The 26,162-nt window shown below is 38.7% G+C and overlaps 1 protein-coding gene across 6 annotated transcripts in view; it reads right to left on the bottom strand.

Moving 5' to 3' along the window:
• The window catches only part of aplp2 (amyloid beta (A4) precursor-like protein 2), an 85,465-nt gene that overhangs the window by 38,748 nt on the left and 20,555 nt on the right, over nucleotides 1-26,162 (bottom strand). For 4 of the 6 annotated variants that reach the window (XM_053623270.1, XM_053623273.1, XM_053623275.1 and 1 more), the window contains exons 4-10: nucleotides 21,628-21,740; nucleotides 17,640-17,860; nucleotides 16,213-16,409; nucleotides 15,932-16,099; nucleotides 6,709-6,842; nucleotides 6,457-6,531; nucleotides 4,655-4,813 (exon numbers count right to left, since the gene is read on the bottom strand). In XM_053623270.1, coding sequence (XP_053479245.1) covers nucleotides 4,655-4,813; nucleotides 6,457-6,531; nucleotides 6,709-6,842; nucleotides 15,932-16,099; nucleotides 16,213-16,409; nucleotides 17,640-17,860; nucleotides 21,628-21,740 — 1,067 coding nt within the window. The remainder of the gene's footprint in view (nucleotides 1-4,654; nucleotides 4,814-6,456; nucleotides 6,532-6,708; nucleotides 6,843-15,931; nucleotides 16,100-16,212; nucleotides 16,410-17,639; nucleotides 17,861-21,627; nucleotides 21,741-26,162) is intronic. The other 2 variants (XM_053623271.1, XM_053623274.1) reach the window with 2 other exon arrangements.

The following is a 26,162-nucleotide window of genomic DNA, read 5'->3' as shown; positions in this document are numbered from 1 at the left end:
AGGCTCGAGCCCGATGCGCAAGCTCTTAGAGAATGCATGCTTTTGGGTCTTCAGTGACATTGACTTTGTTTACTTTCGACACGTGCTTTTGTTATGGTTTATGTCCTGTCTCCGCCCCTGTTCTGTCATTGGTTGTTTCCCGTGTGCTATCATTGTTTTCAGCTGTCGTGTGTTTCACCCCTGATTGCGTTTGTCATTTAAACCCCTCGTGTCTCTTTGCACTTCACATAGTATTTACTTAGCACATACCAAGCATTTGCACCTTGTTCCTCGTTTTGTTCATTGATCTAGTTTCTTGTTACTCATTCTCATTCCTTGCCATGCCTAGTTTATGCCAGTTTGTAGATTGCCTGAACCATTGCCTGTTTTTTCGACCATGCTATTGTCTCATGATTTGGATTTGTCTGCCTGCCTCTCTTTATTAAAAGCTATTTTCTGCACTTGCATCCATCCTAACCTTCATTACGTGGAATATGTGACACATATACATACATACATACATATACAGTATCTCAAAAGTGAGTACACCCCTCACATTTTTGTAAATATTTGATTATATCTTTTCATGTGACAACACTGAACAAATGACACTTTGCTACAATGTAAAGTAGTGAGTGTACAGCTTGTGTAACAGTGTAAATTTGCTGTCAACTCAAAATAACTCAACACACAGCCATTAATGTCTAAACCGCTGGCAACAAAAGTGAGTATACCCCTAAGTGAAAATGTCCAAATTGGGCCCAATTAGCTATTTTCCCTCCCCGGTGTCATGTGACTTGTTCGCGTTACAAGGTCTCAGGTGTGAATGGGGAGCAGGTGTGTTAAATTTGGTGTCATCGCTCTCACACTCCCTTATACTGGTCACTGGAAGTTCAACATGGCACCTCATGGCAAAGAACTCTCTGAGGATCTGAACAAAAGAATTCTTGCTCTACAAAAAGATGGCCTAGGTTATAAGAAGATTGCCAAGACCCTGACACTGAGCTGCAGCACAGTGGCCAAGACCATACAGCGGTTTAACAGGACAGGTTCCACTCAGAACAGGCCTCGCCATGGTCGACCAAAGTAGTTGAGTACACATGCTCAGCGTCATATCCAGAGGTTGTCTTTGGGATATAGACGTATGAGTGCTGCCAGCATTGCTGCAGAGGTTGAAGGGGTGGGGGTCAGCCTGTCAGTGCTCAGACCATATGCCACACACTGCATCAAATTGGTCTGCATGGCTGTCCTCCCAGAAGGAAGCCTCTTCTAAAGATGATGCACAAGAAAGCCAGCAAACAGTTTGCTGAAGACAAGCAGACTAAGGACATGGATTACTGGAACCATGTCCTGTGGTCTGATGACACCAAGATAAACTTATTTGGTTCAGATGGTGTCAAGCGTGTGTGGCAGCAACCAGGTGAGGAGTACAAAGACAAGTGTGTCTTGCCTACAGTCAATCATGGGGGTGGGAGTGTCATGGTCTGGGGCTGCATGAGTGCTGCCGGCACTGGGGAGCTACAGTTCATTGAGGGAACCATGAATGCCAACATGTACTGTGACATACTGAAGCAGTGCATGATCCCTTCCCTTCGGAGAAGCATGATAACGACCCCAAACACACCCCCAAGATGACCACTGCCTTGCTAAAGAAGCTGAGGGTGAAGGTGATGGACTGGCCAAGCATGTCTCCAGACCTAAACCCTATTGAGCATCTGTGGGGCATCCTCAAACGGAAGGTGGAGCAGCACAAAGTCTCTAACATCAACCAACTCCGTGATGTCGTCATGGAGGAGTGGAAGAGGACTCCAGTGGCAACCTGTGATGCTCTGGAGAGCTCCATGCCCAAGAGGGTTAAGGCAGTGCTGGAAAATAATGGTGGCCACACAAAATATTGACACTTTGGGCCCAATATGGACATTTTCACTTAGGGGTGTACTCACTTTTGTTGCCAGCGGTTTAGACATCAATGGCTGTGTGTTGAGTTATTTTGAGGGGACAGCAAATTTACACTGTTACACAAGCTGCACACTCACTACTTTTCAATGTAGCAAAGGGTCATTTCTTCAGTGTTATAGATATAAGATTTAATCAAATATTTACAAAAATGTGAGGGGTGTACTCACTTTTGTGAGATACTGTATATACACACACACACACACACACACACACACACACACACACACACATATATATATATATAAGAGATGCACCAATGTATCGGCTGATAAAGGCAATTTTGATGTCCGATGGTTTAAAAACATCTGATGATCACGGCCGATTATATCCTGTCAATCAAAAGAGGGCTGGAAATCGATTTCATGCTGTGTGTAAAGATGTCTCTTGTGTGGAATGAAGACAAAACTGCAGTTTGTAAGCTCTGTAATCTCTGCACTGCTAAAATTTTACACCGGAGTGAAGCGGGAGTTTCGGCATCGAATCAAATACCACCCCCCCGTGCTGCCCGCTCACCTTCCCGTTGAATTAAAATGCCAGTACACCGTTGGTCAGTCAGGATCTCTTTCAAGATACAGACTCAGGAGAGAACACAGAAGAGTGCCTCCATGACGCTGCGTGCTGAGATTCTGCACTGCTTCCGGATATTGTGTTGCATAATCCACCATTACTTTCACAAAGCGATGTCCTCACGTGCACCTTTCTAATGGCCCAACGAGGTCCATGTCAGTTCTTTCAAAGGGGACCTCGATTAATGGAAGGTGGCGCAATAGCGCTTTTGGGGTGGATGGCTAATTCCCCAGCTGACATTCACGACATGGTGCACACTACCTGCGATCATCACCATGAATGCTCGACGTTGAGAATATTATGAGCCGCGTGAAACAGAAGCTCACCATGTTTTTTTTTTTGAGACCAACAACTGGGTCATCTTTTCTTTAGTCTGAGTTTCCAGCGTCATTCAATATAACCTATCCTTAATAATAAAAAATAATAGGGGTGGGAAAGTGCACCATTAGGCTGAATTTGCTGACTATCAATTACTCTCACTTGGTCGAAGGCGTGCCTCGGGGTCTCGTTGCCCGACTGCTCCAAAGGGAAATCCCCGAGGGCAATCGCCGCCAAGGGTGGAGGGGCGGTACCCTCCACACCCTCTATGTCCCCCTGACGGGGAACTGACCTCGACGGCACCGGCACTGCCTCCCCAGGCAATGCTGCACACATTTCACCCCGTCCCTCGCTAATGCAGGACTCATCCACAGATATTTCTCTGAATGCCTAAAACCCTGACCAATTTGTTCCCAGAATTAGTGGATGGGTGTGGTGAGGACTAACTGGCACCTCCACTCGATCAGTGGTGGCCTGCGGCGTGTCGGGGATCCAGACCAATGTCCCCACCTCCATCAAGTGCCACTGGTCCTGGAAATGCCCAGGATCCCCGCAACACCAGCAAACTGGTCCCGGAGTCACCCACCTGAGGGAAAAAAAAGGCAGACGCAGGGGGAGGCGGGGGGGGGAAGCATGGGTTCAGGGGAGTTGTTTTGGGGGAAATGGCCCCTGCTTCCATGGTGCAGGGTTGGAGGGAGGGCGGGGAGAAAGCGTGACACCGGACAGTGGCACTGCACCCATTCCGCTGTCCCCTCTGGTAATCCAGCACTGCAAGGTCGACTACTTCACTGGTGCCGCACTCCTCTGCCAGCAACCACCCTCAACTGGTGTCTCAGAGCTGCTGAGCGAATATGAATGGGCAGCCGATCTGATGGGCAGCCAATGGTGATGTCTAGGGATGTGGCTGACCCAGTGCAATATCGCCTGCTTCAGGTCCACACAATTTAGTGACAAGAAGGACTTGTTGGTGTCAGAAGCATCCCTGTTGACCTCACTGGGGTCAAGTTCTACTTGCTATAATATATAGCAAAATCCATCCAACACAGTTTCACTTACATTGATAGTCCTCTGCATTTTCTGTGCATTATGTTGTTTAAATTTCACGTCTAGTCCAAAAGGCAGTGGTTCAACAATTATATCCTTTTTAACATAAACCTATACTGCTGTGTTTGTCAATGTGTTTATGTGTTACATCATTGAAACTCCTCCAGCCACCCAGGTATTTAAAATTACCATCCAATACACTGTGTACTATATAAATTCCACCACTAGCACACCTGATTTTAGCTAATTAAAGTTGTGTTAGATGTGCTGATGATGAACTTTAGTTTAGGTGTGCTGAAGATTTCAGTTCAGCACACCCAAGCTAAATTTCACAAACTATAAATGAAAAAATATTACCCTCACTATATTAATGCTATATTAATTGCTGCTAGAAACAAAAGAAATACTGCAGAGATAAACTGTTTCGAACTAGTCCCAGGTTTGCAAAAATAAACTCTAAAGCAGTATCTGATAGACTTATAGCACCCAAATAAAAGTTAATACTTTTAAAAGTTAGTACTTTTATTTACTACTGAACAGTGTGTGAAGTTACTCATGACACCCTAATATATATTGGAGGTGTTAGCCTGTGTTAGTGTCTGAGCTGAACTTAATGTCAATCACTTATTAAAACAAATAAGCTACCAAGGTCTTCAAAAATCAGTGGTATTTGGGCACTTAAAAAGCTCCAGGCCATGCTGATTTCTTTTTAAATTACATAGCAGATCTCTGTATGAGTGAGCTGGTGTGTGTGTGTGTGTGTGTGTGTGTGTGTGTGTGCGCTAACCCTAGGTGGGTCGGCCTGCAGAGCAGCAAGGTAGTTCTCTAGGGCAAAACGGCGGCGGTCATTTAGCATTGCCTCCACCCGAGCCAAGTGAGTCTCCACCAGCTGCTGCTTCTCACTGGCTGCCTCTTCTTCTAGAGACTCCACCATAGCCTGGAAATGCTGCAGAGAGAGGGAGAGAGGTGTCAAACTGTTCAGCAGAGTCTGAAATTCAATAATTATAAAAAACATGTTGACACTTGTAAACAATATGTCCGCCACACTTCAAGCAATTCTAATGAGGCAGAGCCTAATTTACTGTTCATGTTTGTGCACACAAAAGCAAGCACATCTCTTGGAAAATAAGGTGTACAGTGAAAATTTGTCTTCAGCTTAATTTGTTTGCACAAACTCTACAGAAGTGCCTTTTGGAACTTTTGGCTCAACCCACTAGAATTTGAGACAATCTGCATATGGTAAGCTTTTGCGAAGTAGTCCTAGGATCTTTGGCCAACCTTCACAAAATTGATGTTACACACTTTAGGACTGTGTGACTCTCAATAATTATAACAAATAGTTTGACATTTGTAAACAATATGACCACCATACATCAATCAATAGGTTAGAATTAGCTGTTTCTGAGAAACCAAAAGTCCTAATCTGTTATTTGAATTTTTTAATAATCACTTAATTACTTTAAAAATATGGCTGCCTGCAGCCAATCAGATTTTAGCAGGCATTTCAGAATGCAAATTTTCTCAAACAGCTGTAACTTATAACTGCTTACATGGATTCACATGAAACCTGAAAATCAAGTACATAACAAGATTCTGAGGTCAAAAGGATAGGCTGCAGCATGGTCATATAAAGTACAGCTACAGACAGCTGTTTCTCAGGAACCTATTTCTGACTGAGCTGAAATTTGGTATGGTGCATCAATGTGGTAATCTGTAAGTGGATTTTTGATAATAACCTAATTACTTTAAAAAAAAAAAAAAACCAACAACAACAAAAAAAACCACGGCTGCCATCGGCCAATCAGCCATTTGACAGGATTACCACTGAGGAATCATCATAAAACTTTATTTTTAGGTTTAGGTCGGAACCCACTACTGTCTGATGCAATCTCATGCAAATTAAACACTGAGGGGCACTATTCATGTTTATGCACACAAAAACATGTATATCTCTTGGAAAATAAGTCAAACAGTGAAAATTCTTTTTTAGTTCAATGTGTTTGCTCCCATTCTGAAGAAAAATGCCTTATGGACCTTTTAGATCCACCCACTTAAAGTTAATCTGCATAAAATATAATATATTAAATAACATAAGATTAGTGGTTTCTCAGGAACCAAAATTAATTTAAAAACATGGCCGCCTTCAGCCAGTGAGCTTTCAGCAGGCATTTCACACAGCTAGCACTGAGCTATCATCACAAAACTTTAAGAATATTCACCTATGGTATCTATTCTTTTATATATCTTGGCAAGAACTGGCTACTATTTGTGAGGAGTGCTTGGACCCTGCAGATCGCTGCTTGTGGCTATATTTATTATTATTATTATTATTATTGTTATTACTCATTTATTTATTACTACATACATAAGTTAAGACAATTCTGAAATAGAAAAAAATCAGAATTGTCACTGTCCTCAAATTATGTGGCATTCTCCTTAAAATCAGCAGCAAGAGAGATGAATCTGCAGTTCATGCATCCATTCTGCATAAATTGTAGTGCATAAATAACTAGAAGATGCAGTACATATTGCTGTGTGTAATTTTGCTTTTCAGTGGGTTGAGGTTTTCTAACAGGATGATGCATTTACCTGGATCAAGGTCTGTCTGTCTACTTTAGGCAGATTCTTGGCTTGATGCTCTGCCTCCTCCCATTCCTTCCTCACCTGAGAAATAAACCAGCCGGATAGAGGTAAGGATGTGGAGAAAAAAGAAAAACTCAAATGCAGAGAAACCACAAAACCCAAAAATCCACAATGTACATCACATTTTTTTTGGCTTCTCTTTTTCCCTCTCTTCATTTGACTTCCTAGTCCATTTTCTCTTTCTCTCTCTTTCCTCACCCTCTTCATGCGGTTGCGGTGTCTAACCTCTAGCTGCTCCTTGGCCTTCTGGAAGCGGCTATGTTCCTGATCATCAGCTGGAGTCTCAAAGTACACATCCACATCATCTATGGGCTGTGGAGTGGAGGGTAGAACTGGGGAGACAGAGGACAGGGGCACACTGAATACCAGAAAGACCAAAAAGACAAATGGTACAAAGGCAAGTACAACTACAGAGATACAGGTCAGTAGAGAGACAGGTAGAGAGATGATAGAAACAGGGAGACAGGCTGTAACACAGAAAAGCACAGACAATACAACCCCAATTCTGAAAAAGTTGGGACAGTATGGAAAATGCTAATAAAAACAACAAGCAGTGATTTGTAAATGTACTTTGACTTGTATTTAAACAAAAAACATAAAAGACAAGGTATATGATGTTTTACCTAATCAACTGCATAGTTTTTTTTGAAGGTAAGCATTTATTTGAAATAAAAAGTTGGGACAGGGGCAATTTAGGACTAATAGTGATGTGACAAGTTGATAAGAAGGTGATGTGAAACTTGTGAGGCAATCGTCTAATCATAGTACATAACGAGCCTCCAAAAAAAAGCCTAATCCTTCAAGAGCTAGGATGGGTCAAGGCTTGCCAATCCGCTAACAGATGTGTCAGTGTTAATCCAACACTTTGAGAACAACTTTCCCCAAAGACAAATCGGTAGGATTTTGATCATTTCACCTTCTACGGTGCACAATATAATTAAAAGATTCAAGAAATCCAGTCAAATCTCGGGGCATAAAGGGTAAGGAAGAAAACCACTTCTGTGTGCGTGTGATCTCCAATCCCTCAGACGTCACGGTCTTAAAAACCATCATGAGACTGTAATGGATATCCTGGCATGGGCTCAGGAATACTTTGGTAAACCTTTGTAAGCCAACACCATTCGCCGCTGCATTCACAGATGCAAGTTAAGGCTTTACTATGCAAAGCAGAAGCCATACAGCAACACTGTCCAGAAGTGCCGCTGACTTCTCTGGGCTCTGTCTCTTCTGAGATGGACAGTAGCACAGTGGAATTGTGTTTTGTGGTCTGACAAGTCAACATTTCAAATAGTTTTTGGACAAAACAGCCGCTGTGTTCTCCAGGCCAAAGAGGAAAAGGACCATCCAAGCTGTTATCAACGTCAGGTCCAAAAGCAAGCGCCTGTCATGGTATGGTATGTCAGTGTCCATAGCATGGGTAACTTTCACATTTGTGAGGGTACCAATGCACAAAGATATATACACATTTTGGAGCAGCATATGCTGCCATCCAGAGCAGGACAACAACAAACTACATTCTGCCTGGATTACAAGCGCAAGATTGTGTAAGCAGAGAGTGTATGTGAGAATATGAGAATGTGCATGAGAATGTGTAAGCGTCACACATTCTCCGACTGAGAATGTGTGACGCATTATGAAGCACAAAATAAAGCAACAAAGGCCCCGTACAGTTGCGCAGCCAAAGAAATGCATAATGGATGAATGGGGGAAAATTCTGCTCATTAAATTTAACCAACTGGCGTCTTCAGTGCCCAAACACTTAATAAGTGTTATTAAAAGAAAAGGCAATGTTACCCAGTGGTAAACAGTCGACTGTCCCGAGTTTTTGGAGTGTGTTGCAGTCATCAGATTTGAAATGAGTGTATATTTTAAAAAATAAATTAAATTCACAAAGTAAATCAAATAATGTGTTAATAATGTGTTTTCAACATAGTACAGGGTGAATTGAATTTTCAAATGACTCCTTTTGTTTGTTTTTTGGCATTTTCCATACCGTCCCAACTTTTTCAGAATTGCTGGTAGAGAGGCTCATGGAAAAAGAACAGCAGACAAAAACAAGCAAAAACTCAGTGGCACTCTTCTGGAGAAGACATCTCTGTGACTGTCCATCTCTTTCATTTTCCCTGCCTTTAATGACATTGTGCCCTTTATCAAAACAACCAATGGGAGACATGCAACTATCTTATTTAGTGTCTGAAGGGCAGTACTAAATGGAAAAAAAAGATCGTTGAACAAATAACAATTTACACTGATCATCCTGTTTAAAAGTTTACATCCTCCTGGCTCTTAATGTATCATGTTACCTTCTTGAGCATCAGTGAATGTTTGCACCTTGTGTAATAGTTGTGTACAAGTCCCTCAGTTGTACTCAGTGTGAAAAGATGGCTCTCAACCTCATATAGTCACTCACATAGAGAAAGGGGTCAAATATGCAGAATATGCTGGAAAAGCAAAGAATGTGCAGGACCTGGAGGATTTTTCTGGAGAACAGTGGGCAATTTAATTGCCCAGGACAAACAAGGGATTCATGAACAACTATCACAAAACAAAAAAAAACAGTTGTGGATCATCCAGGTAACGACACACAGTATAAAGAATCAATGGTATGTAAACTTTTGAACGAGGTAATTTTTATGAATTCAGCCATTATCTTGTGGACTATATATAAACATCTGTTATGTGAAATAGCTTATTCAGAACAGTACTAAATAAAAAAACAACATGGGATTTTTATGATCCCTCTTATTTTGTTAACAGTATTAAGATTTAGTAGATTCTGCAAGGGGTATGCAAACTTTTAGGCACAACTGTATAGTAACTCTGGATGGCCTTTCAGTTGCATCATGTGAAGCAGGGCTAGCCCGTCCAACAGGCGAAACAGGGAGGTCACCTGGGGCCCTGACTTGCCAGCTGGGCCCATCTGACTTCAAGGTTTTCCCAATTTCAGGTTTTCATGCAATGAGCAGAAAGTGCATCAAACAGGTACTTGCATGTACCTCACCACACAAATCACAAAAACGGTAAGGACTAAATAACTTATCCATATTACGCAAGTAACAGGATGAGCTCTAAATAACATGACAACTTACTGAAAATGGCGGCAAAAAAAAAAAAAAAAATTCATATAACTAAAAGCAGAAAACATTTGAAAAATACACTGTATCACAGTAATTTGCATAATTTATTCTGGCAGCGAAGGACTGAGGAGAACTCAAGTACCGTAATTATTCGTATCCACTGGATTCCACACTTTGCTCTAAAATGCATTGTTCTAAAATGCTCATTGTTCACGTTCGACAGAAATGCAGGGAAATGTCGTTTTTAGTCTTTGGCATTGCTTTTTATGAATATGTAGCACTAAGCATAAGCATAAGTAAATGCATGACAGAAAAGGCATTCTGTAAAAAAAAAATAATAATAAAAAAAAGATAAGTATCATTATTCTTGGTTGGAAAGATCCCAATATTCTCATGACTATGGTAATAGCGACTTCGATGAGTGATTAGCATTTCATAACACCATGACGTCTCATCACATGTTACATCAAAAGGTGCAATTCTTTTTAATTAAATTAATAGAAAAAAGAAAGAACACTACAGAGATTATAGTTGTGCACAACATGGCATCTAAACGGTATCTTTCGGGAGCCAAATAAAGGTAAAAAAAGAAAAGCAGATGAAGAAAAGCAAGCTCAAAGTAAAGGTATGTTCTGCTTGACATTATTTATTGCTGTATTATTAATACTCCTGATTTAATAAATGATAATTATACCCATCTCCCACTAAGGATTAATGCAATAAAGTTTGTGCTGTGCTTATTTTAAAGCCATTAAACTAGGTGAAGTACTTAATGTATTATACATTTCTACATGTTGTTTATGCATGTTTGAATGTTATACACTTAGAATTACACCTTTGATTAAATGCTTTATTTTTTAAATGTGCTCTCTGACTTTATTTATGTACTAACTAGGGGCTATGCGGAAATACTTGAGATCCATGATGGCCCAGCTGCGCTTAAATGGACTTGCTGTTGTGAGTGTAAATCATGAAACATGTGAGACAGTATCATATGATGAGGTGATCGATGACTTTGCAGCAAAGAAGTCACACAAAGTAAAAATCTAGAGACGAGAAGAAGAGATCTAGAAGAGATCTGTAGCGTTTCTGTAGCGTTTCACTTGCCAAATGCCAATGCTATGACAGTTTTTTATATCAGTGGGACCCATATTCATGATCTCGCCTAGGGCCCCACAACCCCTCGGGCCGGCCCTGATATGCAGTTTTGAAAGACCCTGGCGTGATTATTGACTCCAGTCTCTCATTTGAAGCTCGTGTACATAATATTACCATTATAACTTTCTTTCATATCAGAAATACTGCTAAGATAAGAAATATAATGTCACTACATCATGCAGAAAAACTAGTTCATGCTTTTGTTACCTCTATGGTGGATTATTGCCTATTGATATAACACTCTCTTTGAGGTTTACGTTCCCTCACGCAATCTGTGATCAGTTAACGACCGAGGCTTTGTAGTGCCTACTCAGCGTGGCTCAGGATCCCTTTCCAGAACCTTCAAACTAACTGGCCTCAGTGGTGGAATGAACTTCCAACCTCAATCCAAACAGCAGAATCTGTAACTATTTTCAAAAAACAGCTAAAGACCCACCTCTTTAGCTGTTTTTGAGAACTTATAACTAACTCCTAACATGCCAACCCCACATTATTTATTTTAAAAAATGTAAAAATAAATAAATAAATAAATTTTTAAAAAATAAAATAAAGTAAATAAATAAATAAATAAATAAAAATATTACACTGCCTAAAATTATACCTCTACTCTGCACACTTTGCTTTCCTAGAACTCAATTATAAATCTTGCATGGTAGCACTATGGCATTGTTTGTATTTCCTCATTTGTTAGTCGCTTTGGATAAACACGTCTGCTAAATGAACAAATGTAAATGTATTGTAATGCCCTGCTGTCTGGATGCTCCAGTAGGTGCATAAACAATTCTTTGTCCAGTTGGTCCAGAATGCAGGTGTAGCCCACTAGAAAAATGTATATAAATAAATATTTAAAAGTGAATTTAAAACAATATAGATTAATTAAAAATAAAGCAGAATGTAAACCACTATACTTTAAAATACGTTATTTGAACCAGTTAAAATGTTTCATGTAGATCATTTTTGACCAATTAACACCATTCTACACGTAGGTCCCACCTTGATTGACAGGTGACAGCGGGACAGTTTTTTTTTTACTGTGCAGATGGCACACACAGCCAAAGCGAGGAGAGAAAAGGAGACAGAAAAAAATAGAAAAAGCCTAAATTATAATTATATATTATAATTAACTGTTTGAAGAGTGAAAACAAAGGTCAAAACAATACTACTACCAGTTGGAGTGCTGATTAACTTCGGTTTGTAGTTTTATCCGACGTGAAACTTGGTGAGTTAAGTTTAGAGTTAGTTAAGTGCCAAGTGCTATGCTAAGCTAATACAGCTATGACGCAGCATGTTGCATTTTTGGTTATTTTCTTCTCTTTCATTTAGCCATGTAAATAATGTCAATTCGAATTTAATTCCAAAAGTGTTTTGAGTTACATTCCTTCGGAGTTGTTAAATTTCTGAATTGTTAAATTGCATTGTATAAATGTGAGTTATATTCAGTTATGTCAAGTGTTAGTTGTTAACGTGTTTCAATGCACGTAGCTTTTGCTCCATTTTGCTTGAATTGTATAAAAAGGATACTGGCTGTAATTTATAATTTAAAATACTTAAACCGTGGTTTGTAATATGTATATGTTTTGTACATAGATTTCATTTTGTTTTATTCTGACACTGTTTATACAGGTCAAGTTTTTTTTTTATTCCATGGGAAGAAGTTTACAACAATTTTTCAACAGTTGATGGCGAGCCACCCAACCAGAACCACTGTGTCTTGAAGGACGGTATTTTTATTTTATATTATTTTGCTTTTTTTTTGCAAAGGACTACAACTGAAAATACTCTAGAGGAGTGCCTTCATTCAGAGTAAAAGAAATTGCAGAGACATTGAAAAAGACATTTTAATTCTGGATGTGATTATATTTTATTTAAGTTTTGTTATATTCTGTGTACATTTTATATTATATATATATATATATTATTTTAGGCTTAACTTAGAGGGTGCACCCTAGGGATTTATATGTATTGTACATGTTTAATTTCACTTACTCTAAATTGTATATAAATCATTCTATATTTACCTTATCAGTTGTGCTGTCACTGTTTCAATCCGCTACCTCCTACGTACCCTTTACTCTTCTGAAATCTGGTCTACACATTATATACAGTGAGGGAAAAAAGTATTTGATCCCCTGCTGATTTTGTATGTTTACCCACTGACAAAGAAATGATCAGTCTATAATTTTAATGGTAGATTTATTTGAACAGTGAGAGACAGAATAACAACAAAAAAATCCAGAAAAACGCACATCAAAAATGTTATAAATTGATTTGCATTTTAATGAGGGAAATAAGTATTTGACCCCTCTGCAAAACATGACTTAGTACTTGGTTTAAAAACCCTTGTTGGCAATCACAGAGGTCAGACGTTTCTTGTAGTTGGCCACCAGGTTTGCGCACATCTCAGGAGGGATTTTGTCCCACTCCTCTTTGCAGATCTTCTCCAAATCATTAAGGTTTCGAGTCTGACGTTTGGCAACTCGAACCTTCAGCTCCCTCCACAGATTTTCTATGGGATTAAGGTCTGGAGACTGCCTAGGTCACTCCAGGACCTTAATGTGCTTCTTCTTGAGCCACTCCTTTGTTGCCTTGGCCATGTGTTTTGGGTCATTGTCATGCTGGAATATCCATCCACGACCCATTTTCAATGCCCTGTCTGAGGGAAGGAGGTTTTCACCCAAGATTTGACGGTACATGGCCCCGTCCATCGTCCCTTTGATGCGGTGAAGTTGTCCTGTCCCCTTAGCAGAAAAAAAACCCCAAAGCATAATGTTTCCACCTCCATGTTTGACTTTGGGGATGGTGTTCCAGGGGTCATAGGCAGCATTCCTCCTCCTCCAAACACGGCGAGTTGAGTTGATGCCAAAGAGCTCCATTTTGGTCTCATCTGACCTCAACGCTTTCACCCAGTTGTCCTCAGAATCATTCAGATGTTCATTGGCAAACTTCAGACGGGCATGTATATGTGCTTTCTTGAGCAGCGGACCTTGCGCGCGCTGCAGGATTTCAGTCCTTCACGGCGTAGTGTGTTACCAATTGTTTTCTTGGTGACTATGGTCCCAGCTGCCTTGAGATCATTGACAAGATCCTCCCGTGTAGTTCTGGGCTGATTCCTCACTGTTCTCATGATCATTGCAACTCCACGAGGTGAGATCTTGCATGGAGCCCCAGGCCGAGGGAGATTGACAGTTCTTTTGTGCTTCTTCCATTTGCAAATAATCGCACCAACTGTTGTCCCCTTCTCACCAAGCTGCTTGGCAATGGTCTTGTAGCCCATTCCAGACTTGTGTAGGTCTACAGTCTTGTCCCTGACATCCTTGGAGAGCTCTTTGGTCTTGGCCATGGTGGAGAGTTTGGAATATGACTGATTGATTGCTTCTGTGGACAGGTGTCTTTTATACAGGTAACAAACTGATATTAGGAGCACTCCCTTTAAGAGTGTGCTCCTAATCTCAGCTCGTTACCTGTATAAAAGACACCTGGGAGCCAGAAATCTTTCTGATTGAGAGGGGGTCAAATACTTTTTTCCCTCATTAAAATGCAAATTAATTTATAAAATTTTTGACATGCGTTTTTCTGGATTTTTTTGTTGTTATTCTGTCTCTCACTGTTCAAATAGAACTACCATTAAAATTATAGACTGATCATTTCTTTGTCAGTGGGCAAACGTACAAAATCAGCAGGGGATCAAATACTTTTTTCCCTCACTGTACATAGTACATATTTAATATATGCTACACAGCAGCTAGAGTCCTTACCAGAAAAGAAAATATGACCACATTAACTCTATCTTGAAGTACTGGCTCCCTGCAAAATTTTGTATTGATTATAAAATACAAATATTTACTTATAAATTTGAAAGGTCTTTCGCCACACTCCCTGAGCAAACTTTTGACCTTAATGATCCACCATACCTGCATTGATCAAAAGGTACAGGCTCTTTGTTGGTACCGAGAATAATGTTGTTAATAGCTCAAGTTTTGTTAATAGATCTGGAGGGTTCATAGGCATAGAGTGTTTTGGTAAACCGAGATGTTTGGATGCTGTGCTCCACCTCACACATTCACTCAGGTTTGTTGACAGTGAAGTGACTGGCCACTTCATGTTTTAGAGAATCCTCATTCCTGTGTTACCTGCTGGCTCTCCCTCTTAGTTATGCTGTCATAGCTAGTCTTGCAGAGGTCCTGCTTGCACTGTGCACACAATGTACATCTTTTTAAACCATTAGACAATGGCATACTTAATAATCTGTGTTACTTTCTCAAGTATGGATTCCCTTTTGAGTGTAGTTCCTCTCAATGTTTCTTCCTCTTGTCATCTCAGGGAGTTTTTCCTTGCTACCTCACCTCATTAGGAATAAATTTCAATTTATGTTTTATATCCAGATAAAAGCTGATTATAAAATTTTAATTAATTGAAGTGCATATGCCACTTTCATACTGGATTTTCACTATTTTCTATTGCTGGAAATTCAAAATCATCCAACTACAGGTAGTCATGATGGCATATGATTTTGGAAGGAATGTAGTAGTGTTTGCTAGGTAGCGATCCCCCCCCCCCCCCAAGATTTGCGACTGCTAATTATTAAGTAATGGCTCCTCCATTTTTTTTTTTAACTGATTTTCTTTTTTTTTTTTTTTTTTACTGACACCACAGTCCTGCCTCATTTTCTAATGGCTCATAAGACTGAGCTTCCTAAATTCACAGATCATAGTTCACCTAGATAAAGTTAGCATAAACTGAAATTAAATGCTACCCAGAATATGCATCTTGCATCTCCTGCAATCCTTCAGTGAATTGGCTTTTCTGTCTGGCAAATTTTATTACATATAACATGAATCAACCATCTGTGATCAGGAAGGTTCAAAATCCATTTCTTATTATGACCACCTTGTCTGACTCCACAAACTTGTCTGAAGATTTAGAGGAACTGAGGAATTTAGGTTTCCATACAAACACTGATTTTAAGCTTACACAGAGAGGCAGAAGGACAGCTAACAAATGGAAGCTAAGAACACAGCAGCAAAAAAAAAAAACAACTAATAAAAAAACAGACATTTTGCAATGTTTCCATGTAGGGAAATTAGTCAACTGATGGGGATGTGATCAGATTTGTTGTGCATTTAGGTTGGTGCATGAGCTTATACTGACAGAGAAAAGGTTGAGCTTGAGTCCTTGCTGAAACTTACTCAGGCATTTGCACACAGCCATGCAGTACTCCTCAGACTCAAAGTTGTTGCGGTTGCCAGCACAGCCTCCATAGATGAAGTGCACACACTTCCTATGGTGAATGTCAAAGCGCCAGCGGGGCATGGAGGCACGGCACGGGCCCGTCTCTGCCTCCAGGGAGCACACAGCTAACACAGGGATTACATTTAGTGCACTACAGTGCAACACTAACTCTCTATACCAATTAACCACAGCCTCGAAGTCATTAATGTCAAGATGGGTCAAGATGGGTGTTACTAACCTTTAATATCCTGGAGAGATAGGTCAGTGTCTTGGCTCTCAACAACAGTGGCCTTCTTTTTCTTTCTTTCTTTCTCCTCACTGTCTCTGTCCTCATCTTCATACAAATAGTGGTACTGGTCATCGTCGTCTTCTCCCTCATAATCTACCTTCTCAGCTTCATCTTCCTTCTGGGTTGGCTGTTGCATTATTGGCTCACTATGATGTTGACAAAATGTTTCAGGCTTATTTAAATCAGCAATTTAATTTTGGCATGAAAAGTACAAATAAAGACTAAAGGGGAAGGAGAGGGTGAGACAGTGAGAATGAAAAGTAGTAGACAAAGAGCAACGAATGGGATACAAGGATGGGAAAAGATGAAGAAAAGGACAGACATTATAGAGAAGTAGGTGAGGGGGAGCTGAAGCAGTTGAAGGAAAAAAATATCACCCTGAAAAATATGAATTATAATAATTAACATGTGATGTTCAATAGCATCCAATAATTATTCTTTCAATTAAATTCTGAGCTTCAAACTTATTTCATCGGCCTATTTTCACTTTAGTTAAGTTTCCTACATTACCCACCATGATGTTCACCTACCTTTAGCCTATGCTTCATCTCTACCTAAACATAGTGATGCAGCAGCACTTTAGTCCTTTAGGCTGTCCAGCTCACTCACCTCATCTGTACACACTCAAACATATCAGCTTCTAAAGCAAGGCCATGAAGGCACACTCATTATTCCATAGATGTCTAACTAGTCAAGTCAATTCTTTGCTGTGCCTCAGCCGAACTGCGCTGTATAGCTGCACTGCATTCTGGGACTTTGAGTCTAGACTTTGCACCAACAACTTCAGAAATTCTACTTTGGATTTCTCATTAATATCATATTGAACATTGCTGGATACTGGTGAGTGCGAAAAGAAGAGCTAACAGTAAAAGCTGATTGTCATCACTTATGCTTGTGATTGTTTAAATTATTTCTTCTATTAAACACCACTGTAACTGTGGTAGCAATAAAAATGTCCTACTGTGAGAGCAAAACACAAAGGTATTTTTTAATAGGAATAACAAAACTAACCAACCAACAAATTAGCACCAAAATTACTAAGTACATCTAATTCAATACAAAAATATATAATGTCTTTCAGGGTGGTAAAGGATTGATGTGCAAAGGGTGTGGGGGGTTCCTTGGTGGGTGTTGCGTTGAAGCTTTTAGTCACACTTACAACACACTCTCTATTATCTACTGTGATCTGTGAAGCCTCATACTGACAAAAATGTCATCATACACTACTTAAATAAGAAACTACGTTATATTTGTGCTAAATGTTTATGTTTAATGGGCTGCCAGAATCTCCTCTGCTTAAAACCTCTTGATAATGCTATAATTCAGGGGTATTCAGAGACTCTGGAAACACTAAGAAATTATTAAACAATTATTACCTCTCCTCTACTACCCCATCCTGCCTATCCTCCTCCTCCTCAACCTGCATTTCATTGTCATCATCATCTGCATCTTCCTCCTGAGAGGCAATGGCAGTTGGCGTAGGCTCCTGAGCAGGAGCAGACAGGCAACAAACATATTCGGTGCCATAAAACTTATCAACACCACAGGGCAGCAGCATTCCATAGCTGTGCAGCACCATGTTCGCCTTTAAGCAAGCCTAAGAGAGGAATACACAAAAGTAAAGGGCTTTAAAAAATGACTAAGAAAGCAATGTTATGCTCATTCACAGATATAGTCACACTTAATACCACTTAATTATAGGTGGGTAAGACAAAGAAAAAGACAAATGAGAGAAATACAACTAGTTTCTAGCCCTAAGCATTCTAGGATACAACAACATTGCACCAGTTGTAAGAAGTAATTCTGCATTTATAACCTTGTAGTCAGCACAAAGCAATAAGAAAAAAAGTAGGCATAAATAAATGAGATTTTAAAGTATCTACACAATAGCCAGCATATCTCTTCTGAGTTCAAGGACTATTACACCTTCAGAGTTAATACTTTTATTCTGATACAGGACACTCTCTCCTCAAGCTGCTGCTACTGGCTTGGGTTATAACAAGTGGACAACTCGGATCGATGTATTGATTTATAAGGCAAATAATTAAATGAATCAACTCAACAATCATAAATCAGTTATTATTGTAAAAGGACAGACTGGTACTGTAAAAAGGACAAACTGGTATGCAGAAAATAATTCTTATTTTTAAACCGATGTGTAAATAGGGTAGCAAGACGATTTCCTTGTAACTCTGATACTTAAAATAGTCCCTATGTCATCATCATTCACAAATTAACAGTGGGCCTACCTCAGATTCTGAACCAACATGTTCTATGGAATTAATTTTGTCCAAATTATTATTATTGATCAAAATGTAAAAAAATCTTTTTGCAAATTCAAGTAATGAGAATCAAATAATAACCAATTTTTCAAAAAGATTACTTCTGGTTCTTACTCTCATTTTGCTGAAATTCTTTTCTATTTGCATATTGTGTGATGCAGTCTTTTTTTTATTTATTCTGATCACTCTTCTGCTTTTGGAATCTTTCTGTTGCTTCCACAATATTTATTTTTTTTTGCTTCTGACTTGGCACATTTTTTATGGGTGGTGGGTCTTAGAAGAAGGCTTAAATCTTAAATCTCTACTGGTCAAATGATTTTTGAGTGGGAGGTGCTCTGAAAGGCAGTCACACAAACCCCATTGAAGGTGGAGCTGCCTCTGACTTGGCATAACGAACATAGCAAAAGTGCTCAGCAGCAGGGACACTGTATTGTAGTTGCATTAAAAAGCTTACAAAAATTATATGGATAGCTACTGAATTTTTTGTAGATGCATTCATAGATATTTCTTTATTATACATGTATCATTCCATCCAGTTAAGTAGCAGTTTAAAAAGCTGGCTTCTTGTTCACCAGCTTCTAATCCAGATTTTTTTTGTTTCCACTTCCTGCTTAATTCCTTCACTATCATCTCCTCATTGTGAAAATTTACAGTAGAATTTTGTTAATAATGGCCCTGTGAACTTGGCATTTGAGACCATTTCATATGAAAATAATTGTAATATTATAAAATTATAACGAGATAACAGTGTAGGAATTAGGCAGAAAGTGCAACTTGCCTGCGACGGATAGTCTCAAATGCCATGTTTACAGGTCCATTATTTAAAAAAAAAAAATTAAAAAAAATCCTATAGTTACATTTCTTCATACACAATACATTACACTTTTTTTCACATGACGTTTTGATAATCAGAAGATAGTGATGTAGGAAAGTGTGTGATTTCAGTGCTTTTCATGATGCCATCTACATTGTAAGACCTGGACATTTTAAGGTGGAAAAGAAAACTGAAACAAGAAGCCAACTTCAGCCTCATCACACAGCTAACATTAGCTGTTTAAAAAAAATTGAAATGGCAAGGCCATTCTTTTTTTCCTGCTATACATTGAAGACATTTGGGTTTAAGACCAAAAGATGAATATGAGACGATAGCTCAGAATTACAGCTTTCATTTCCTGATATTTACATCTAGAAGTGTTAAACAACTTGGAACATGGCAGTTTTGGTGGCACACCACCCAATTTTTAGGTCAGCAAAAATATTGGAAGAGACAGTATTAAAGTAAATTAAAGTAAATTTGCAATGTGCAACCCACTGACATCACCAAACTGTTGCATTCTTCTTTTGCGATGCTTTTCCAGCCCTGTACCACATCATCTTTCACTTGTTTGTTTTGGGTGTTTCTCCCTTTAGTCTCCTCTTCAAGAGATGAAATGCATGCTCAACTGGGTTAAGATCTGGTGATTGACTTGGCCAGTCTAAAACCTTCCACGTTTACCCCTGTCCTTTGTATTGTTGCCAGTATGTTTTGGGTCATTGTCTTGCTGCATGTTGAAATTCCTCCCAATTATGCACTTCTATGTAAAACCTGGTAGAGGTTAATCTCGGATCTAGAACTTTTGTGGCTCATCTGGCCTTCTGACTCATACTTCTGATGAGTGGCTTGCATCATGTGGTATGGCCTCTATATTTCTGCTCTCGAAGGCTTCTTCAAACTGTGGATTGTGATACCTTGGATAGTGATACCCTGCCCTGCAGAGGTTTTTGGTGATGTCACTGACTGTTGTTTTTGGGTTTTGCTTCACAGCTCTGTCATCTGTCATCATCTGCTGTTGTTTTCCTTGGCCGACCTGTTCAATGTCTGATTGTTAGTAATCCAGTAGTTTCTCAAACCCAAATGTCTTCAGTACATAGCAAAAAACAAATGAATTGGCCATGCAGATCCAATACTTTCAAAGGGGACTGTTTGTGTAAATGTATCTACAAACGGTTCAGTAACTACACATCATTTTGTCAGTTTTTTAATGCAACTACAAGGCAGTGATCTTGCTGCTGAGCATACTGCTCCATCCATTCTGCCATATCAGAGGCCACCCCACATGGTCCAAACATGGAAAACACGCTAGAATTATTCCTGTAGTAGTAACATTGGATTTTGTACCCAGCGCTGGTTTGTACGTTGCATATATGTGTGTTTTGGCTGTGTTTGAGAGGCCTGTAAAATGAGAAGGGACTGGGAATTAACAGTATTACACTTGGTAGCTAATCTGATTATCATGTGGAAATGTGAGGATTTTAGTGTCTGTTATTTGGAGAGGAAGAACGATACAGAGTGTTAAAAGAAATCAACCATTCAAAACCATGTCCAAGTCCAATGCCCAAAAACATTCATGTAACGATCTCGCCGGCAGATGGCGCTGCGGCGATGATGTGCACGGAGAGCTGGAGAGCGCGCACGCGTGCGTGCACGAACCAGAGCGAGCACATGCTCGCGCGTCATATAGAGGCTTTGTTTACAAAGAACATGTGCGTTTGTTTCTGTTTGTTTTCCACCCTGTTCAGTCATTGGTTGATTTTCGAGGACGTTTAATGATTGGTACCAGCCGTCAGCACTCAAGGTAATCACAGTTGTTACTGCTGCGCACTTCGTGTAGTATTATATACCGATTGGGGTAATGGTGCCAGGTGGTAATGTTTCCATGTTATGCCCTGGTTTCGTGTTTCATGCCATAGACTTAGTTAAATGATTGCCATGTCTAGTTTCTTGTTTCATGCCATAGTCCTAGTTTAATGATTGCCATGTCTAGTTTCTTGTTTCATGCCATTGTCCTAGTTTAATGATTGCCATGTCTAGTTTCTTGTTTCATGCCATAGTTAAGCAACAGATGAGTATTTGTTTAAGTGGGTAATTGTGACAAGCAGTAGCGGTTCCAAGTCTTGTTCTAGGTTTCATGTTTCATGCCTCAGTTCGAGTTCTTGTTTAGAACTTTGTTCCCGTTTTCTTTTACGCTGACCGTAGTTGTCAAAGATTTTGATCCTGCACTTACTTCCTTTCCCAGTCTCGTATCGTAACACCTCGGCTTACCTCCTTTGCTTCTCCCTGCCATTGCTGATGACTGAGACACATGTCCATGCGCTCCTTATGGAAGAAATGACACTTTGCTGGGACAAGGAGCACATCACTCACAAACTCTCCAACTGTAAATATATAACCATTCACATGCAAACACACAAGCACATTAGTTTTGCTTTATTTAAAAGGATTATTAACAATGATTATACTGTTTCTAATAAATGCTATGGCCACAACTAAACCACAGTAAAAGAAAATATCCGGGCTCTTCTAATTTTTAAAGGCATTTTTATAAAAACAAATTATTTTGTGCAAACTTGATTATTGTGAGGACTTTTAATATCATCTTATCATTATTATGACAATTAGTAAGGAAGTATGTATTCTTAGTGTCAGAAAGACAGGAACCCTTGTTTGTGTGCAAAGTATCAGCATGGACTGGTATTGCATTATCTCTTATGAGTTTACATATTGTAGTTTCTTGCTAACATGACAAGATGCATTTTTTTCTTATTAACTTCAAGAGAGAAAATAAGAGACCAGTGAGAGAGCAACTGTTTATAACAGTGGTCGTCAACTTGTCGATCGCAATCTACCAGTCAATCGCCAAGGAATTTTAAGTTTCAAAGATCACAACACACTTAAAATAAAAATAACAGTAATGAAATATCTGTGGTTGGTTAGATTTGAATACCGCTGCATATTTAATTGGTGGTGTTCAACTGTATGGGTGGGGAGTAAGCCAAGAAAAACATTAATTCTGGCCAATTACAGTTATGAAAATAGGTTACTTTTGCAGATAACTGTTTCTGGCTGCATCACATATACCTGTTGTTAAGCTATGTAGCTAGCTAACACCAACTCCTAATGTGTACTGTCAGTAAGCAAACTATGTTTAGGAAGCCACTGCCCAGCAACCACAAAAGCCTTTACAGTGGTGAAAGAAAAAACTGTCTACTTGATATGTCACCAGAACTTAGCGTTGTCGAAAAGGGGTAATTAGATGCGCCATCACACCAATTAGGATCCAAAATACAAGGATTACAACGATACAAGTGTGAAATACAGCCCCAATTCAAAAAGGTTGGGACACTGTGTAAAATGTAAATAAAAACAATGCAATGATTTGCAAATCTTATAAACCCATATGTTATTCACAATAGAACATAGAAAACATATCAAATGTTTAAACTGAATAAATGTATCATTTTAAGAAAAATAATAAGGTAATTTTGAATTTGATGCCCGCAACACATCTCAAAAAAGTTGGGACGGGGCAACAAAAGGCTGCAAAAGTAATTGCTACTAAAAAGAAACAGCTGGAGGTTAATTGGCAACAGGTCAGTAACATGATTGGGTATAAAACGAGTCTTTCAGAAGTATAGATGGGCAGAGGTTCACCAATCTGCGAAAAAGTGCTTCTACAATTTGTGGAACAATTTCAGAATAATATATATACACATACATACACAGTCACAATCATAAATATGTATACTGCAGTATATTGGAGTTTAAATTAAACATGAACAAGAGCTCAAATTGCATACTATCAGCTTTAATTTGAAGATGGTTGCATCCAAATCAGGTGAACGGTGAAGGAATTACAGCACCTATTATATGTGCTGGTATTAATAAGTATTATATCTATTTCAGGGACCAAAAGTAATTAGACAAACTAATAATCATAAATTAAATTGTCATTTTTAATACTTGGTTGCAAATCCACAATTCTTTTGATAACTTTTATGAAGCTTACTCTGATGTCATGTACCAAATTTGGTGTTGATTGGACATAATTTGTAGGGGGAATAGGTAGGCTCTACGGTAACAGTTTCTTTTAGGAGCACTTGTGCTGCTAATTACAAAAAATTAGGAGCACAGACAAAAATTTAGGAGCACAGTTAAAGTTTCGTTTTTTTTTTTAAAGAGATGGTAACGTTATGTGAAACAATATAATGCACAAGTAGGCATGAGAAAACTTGAGCTTGACAATTATGACAGAATTTAGGAACATAGTGTGAGGCATGACAAAATTTACTTTAATATTTTCAGTTGAGTATGCAAAAAAACAACCACCGTTAACCTGTTCCACCATGTTCAGTCTTTGAAGTCTGCTCCTCTTAAATATATTTAAAGTGACATTATTAGCCATTTTCCAAATTCTCCAAAGCCAATTCTCAAACCGCTCTGCATATAATGTGTATATACAGTGCACCCGGAAAGTATTCACAGCGCTTCACTTTTCCCACATTTTGTTATGTTACAGCCTTATTCCAAAATGGATTAAATTCATTATTTTCCTCAAAATTCTACAAACAACTCCCCATAATGACAACATGAAAGAAGTTTGCTTGAAATCTTTGCAAATTTATTAAAAATAAAAAACAAAAAAAGCACATTTACATAAGTATTCACAGCCTTTGCTCAATACTTTGTTGAAGCACCTTTGGCACCAATTACAGCCTCCAGTCTTTTTGAGAATGATGCTACAAGCTTGGCACACCTATTTTTGGGCAGTTTCTCCCAATCTCCCATTCTTCGTCGGTGCACAGCCATTTTCAGATCTCTCTAGAGATGTTCAATCGGGTTCAAGTCGAAGAGTGAAGCGCTGTGAATACTTTCCGGATGCAATATATCTGAATAATTTCATATAGGATGTGATTGGGTGAGTTCATTTACAGGCCAGATGCAAAGCTCTTTAGTTTAACGTGCTCATTAGAGATGCTCCAATCAGGACTTTTACAGCCGATACCAATTTCTTGGCATCTTGATCGACCAAAACTGATCCAGATACCAATCTTTTTTTGGTTTAAGCTTTAATCAGGAGGTCTAAACAGTTAAATGTAAGCTCTCTGCTTATGGTCACTTTTAACTGAATTAAAATAATAGCAATGACAAATACTGTTGGTTAATTGATAAATAAACAAGCATAAATTATTTATTTTTAAATATCTTAAACAATAAAGAGTCCTAATTAAAAGTAGACTAATATAAAAATTATCCACATTAGGAAAAAAAAGGCTAATAGCCTTATAAGGAAATAGCCTTCGAAGATATGAAGATATTCAAATTGAAATTAAATGCAACCCATCGTAATTAAACATTATTTCATTTCTCATCTTATTTATATTTTATGAATTTATTATAATGTCTATTTTTTATATTAAATGATTTATTTATAACTAAGCACATTTTCTGTCTTTACATTTTATTAGGTTTTTTTGTTTGTTTGTTTATCAGTTTTAGATGGGTTTCCCCAGTACAGTGTTGCCATGTCTACTGATAATATTGCATTTTTTGGGGGGGGTTAAATCATAACATGAAAACTGGAGTTGTTTTTTCTAGTGATATCTGGCAACCGTGAGTTTAAATGAAGTGAATGCGCTATCTATTAGAGTTGGTGAAGAGAGAGCAGCAGCGTACTGTATGTTTGCAGACTGAACAGTTGCTAGTCTTGATCATGATTGGTGAGGAATTATTTAATAAAGTTTGAATTAAACCCACCTTGTAGCATTAGCATTATTATTCATTTACTCCACCCTATGCCGCTGTGTCTACACGATCAATAAAAGATGGTGGTTTATGAGATCCGATTGTATTATACAACCTCAAACAGGTCACTCGCCTAAATATTTTTTCACAGTCGCACAAAGTACTTTTCAGTGGCAAATGCGAGTGAAATGGTTGCACTGTAGAGCCCTGAATAGTGACCAAATCCAAGATGATCAACAGGAAGAACACTTTAATTTTGGTGCTTGGTCCCCTAATAGATAGATAGATAGGATAGATAGATAGATAGATAGGTTGCTTTGATAGCGGCCTTCAGCTGGTCTGTATTGTTGGATCTGGTTCCTCTCATAGATTCTCTTTGGGGTTCAGGACAGGCAAGTTGGCTGGCCAATCAAGCATAGTAATACCATGGTCAGCAAACCAGTTACTAGTAGTTTTGGCACTGTGGGCAGGTGCCAAGTCCTGCTGGAAAAGGAAATCAGCATCTCCATAAAGCTTGCCAGCAGATGGAAGCATGAAGTGCTCTTAAAATTTCCTGGTAGATGGCTCCATTGACTCTCGACTTGAGAAAACAAAGTGGACCAACACCAGCAGATGACATGGTACCCCAAATCATCAGTTAATTAGCTGATTACAGATCTTCTCAGGTCTACATTTCTGTATTATAAATTCTTCATTCTAATATTTTGAGATACTGGATTTTTGATTTCCATGAGCTGTATGCCTTAATCATCAAGATTAAAACAAAGCAAAAAAAAAAAAAAAAAGAATTGAAATATTTCACTTTGTGTAATGAATCTAAAATATATGAAAGTTCCACTTTTTGAATTACAGGAAAAAAATGAAGTTTTCAACGATATTCAAGGTTTTTGAGATGCACCTGTATTTTCCCCATAGACTAAACCTGAGAAAATAGTACACTAGTACACATTTCAGAATTAAAAAAAAAAAATCAATGTTTTGAAACATTATAAACAAAATAAAAGCCTATTAACACAGAATGCACGATTTTATGCTTAAACGTCACAGGGATTAAA

This window comes from Ictalurus furcatus, chromosome 4, assembly GCF_023375685.1.
Source record: "Ictalurus furcatus strain D&B chromosome 4, Billie_1.0, whole genome shotgun sequence".
NCBI lineage: Eukaryota > Metazoa > Chordata > Actinopteri > Siluriformes > Ictaluridae > Ictalurus > Ictalurus furcatus.
This window is presented reverse-complemented; position numbering and strand designations above follow the sequence as displayed.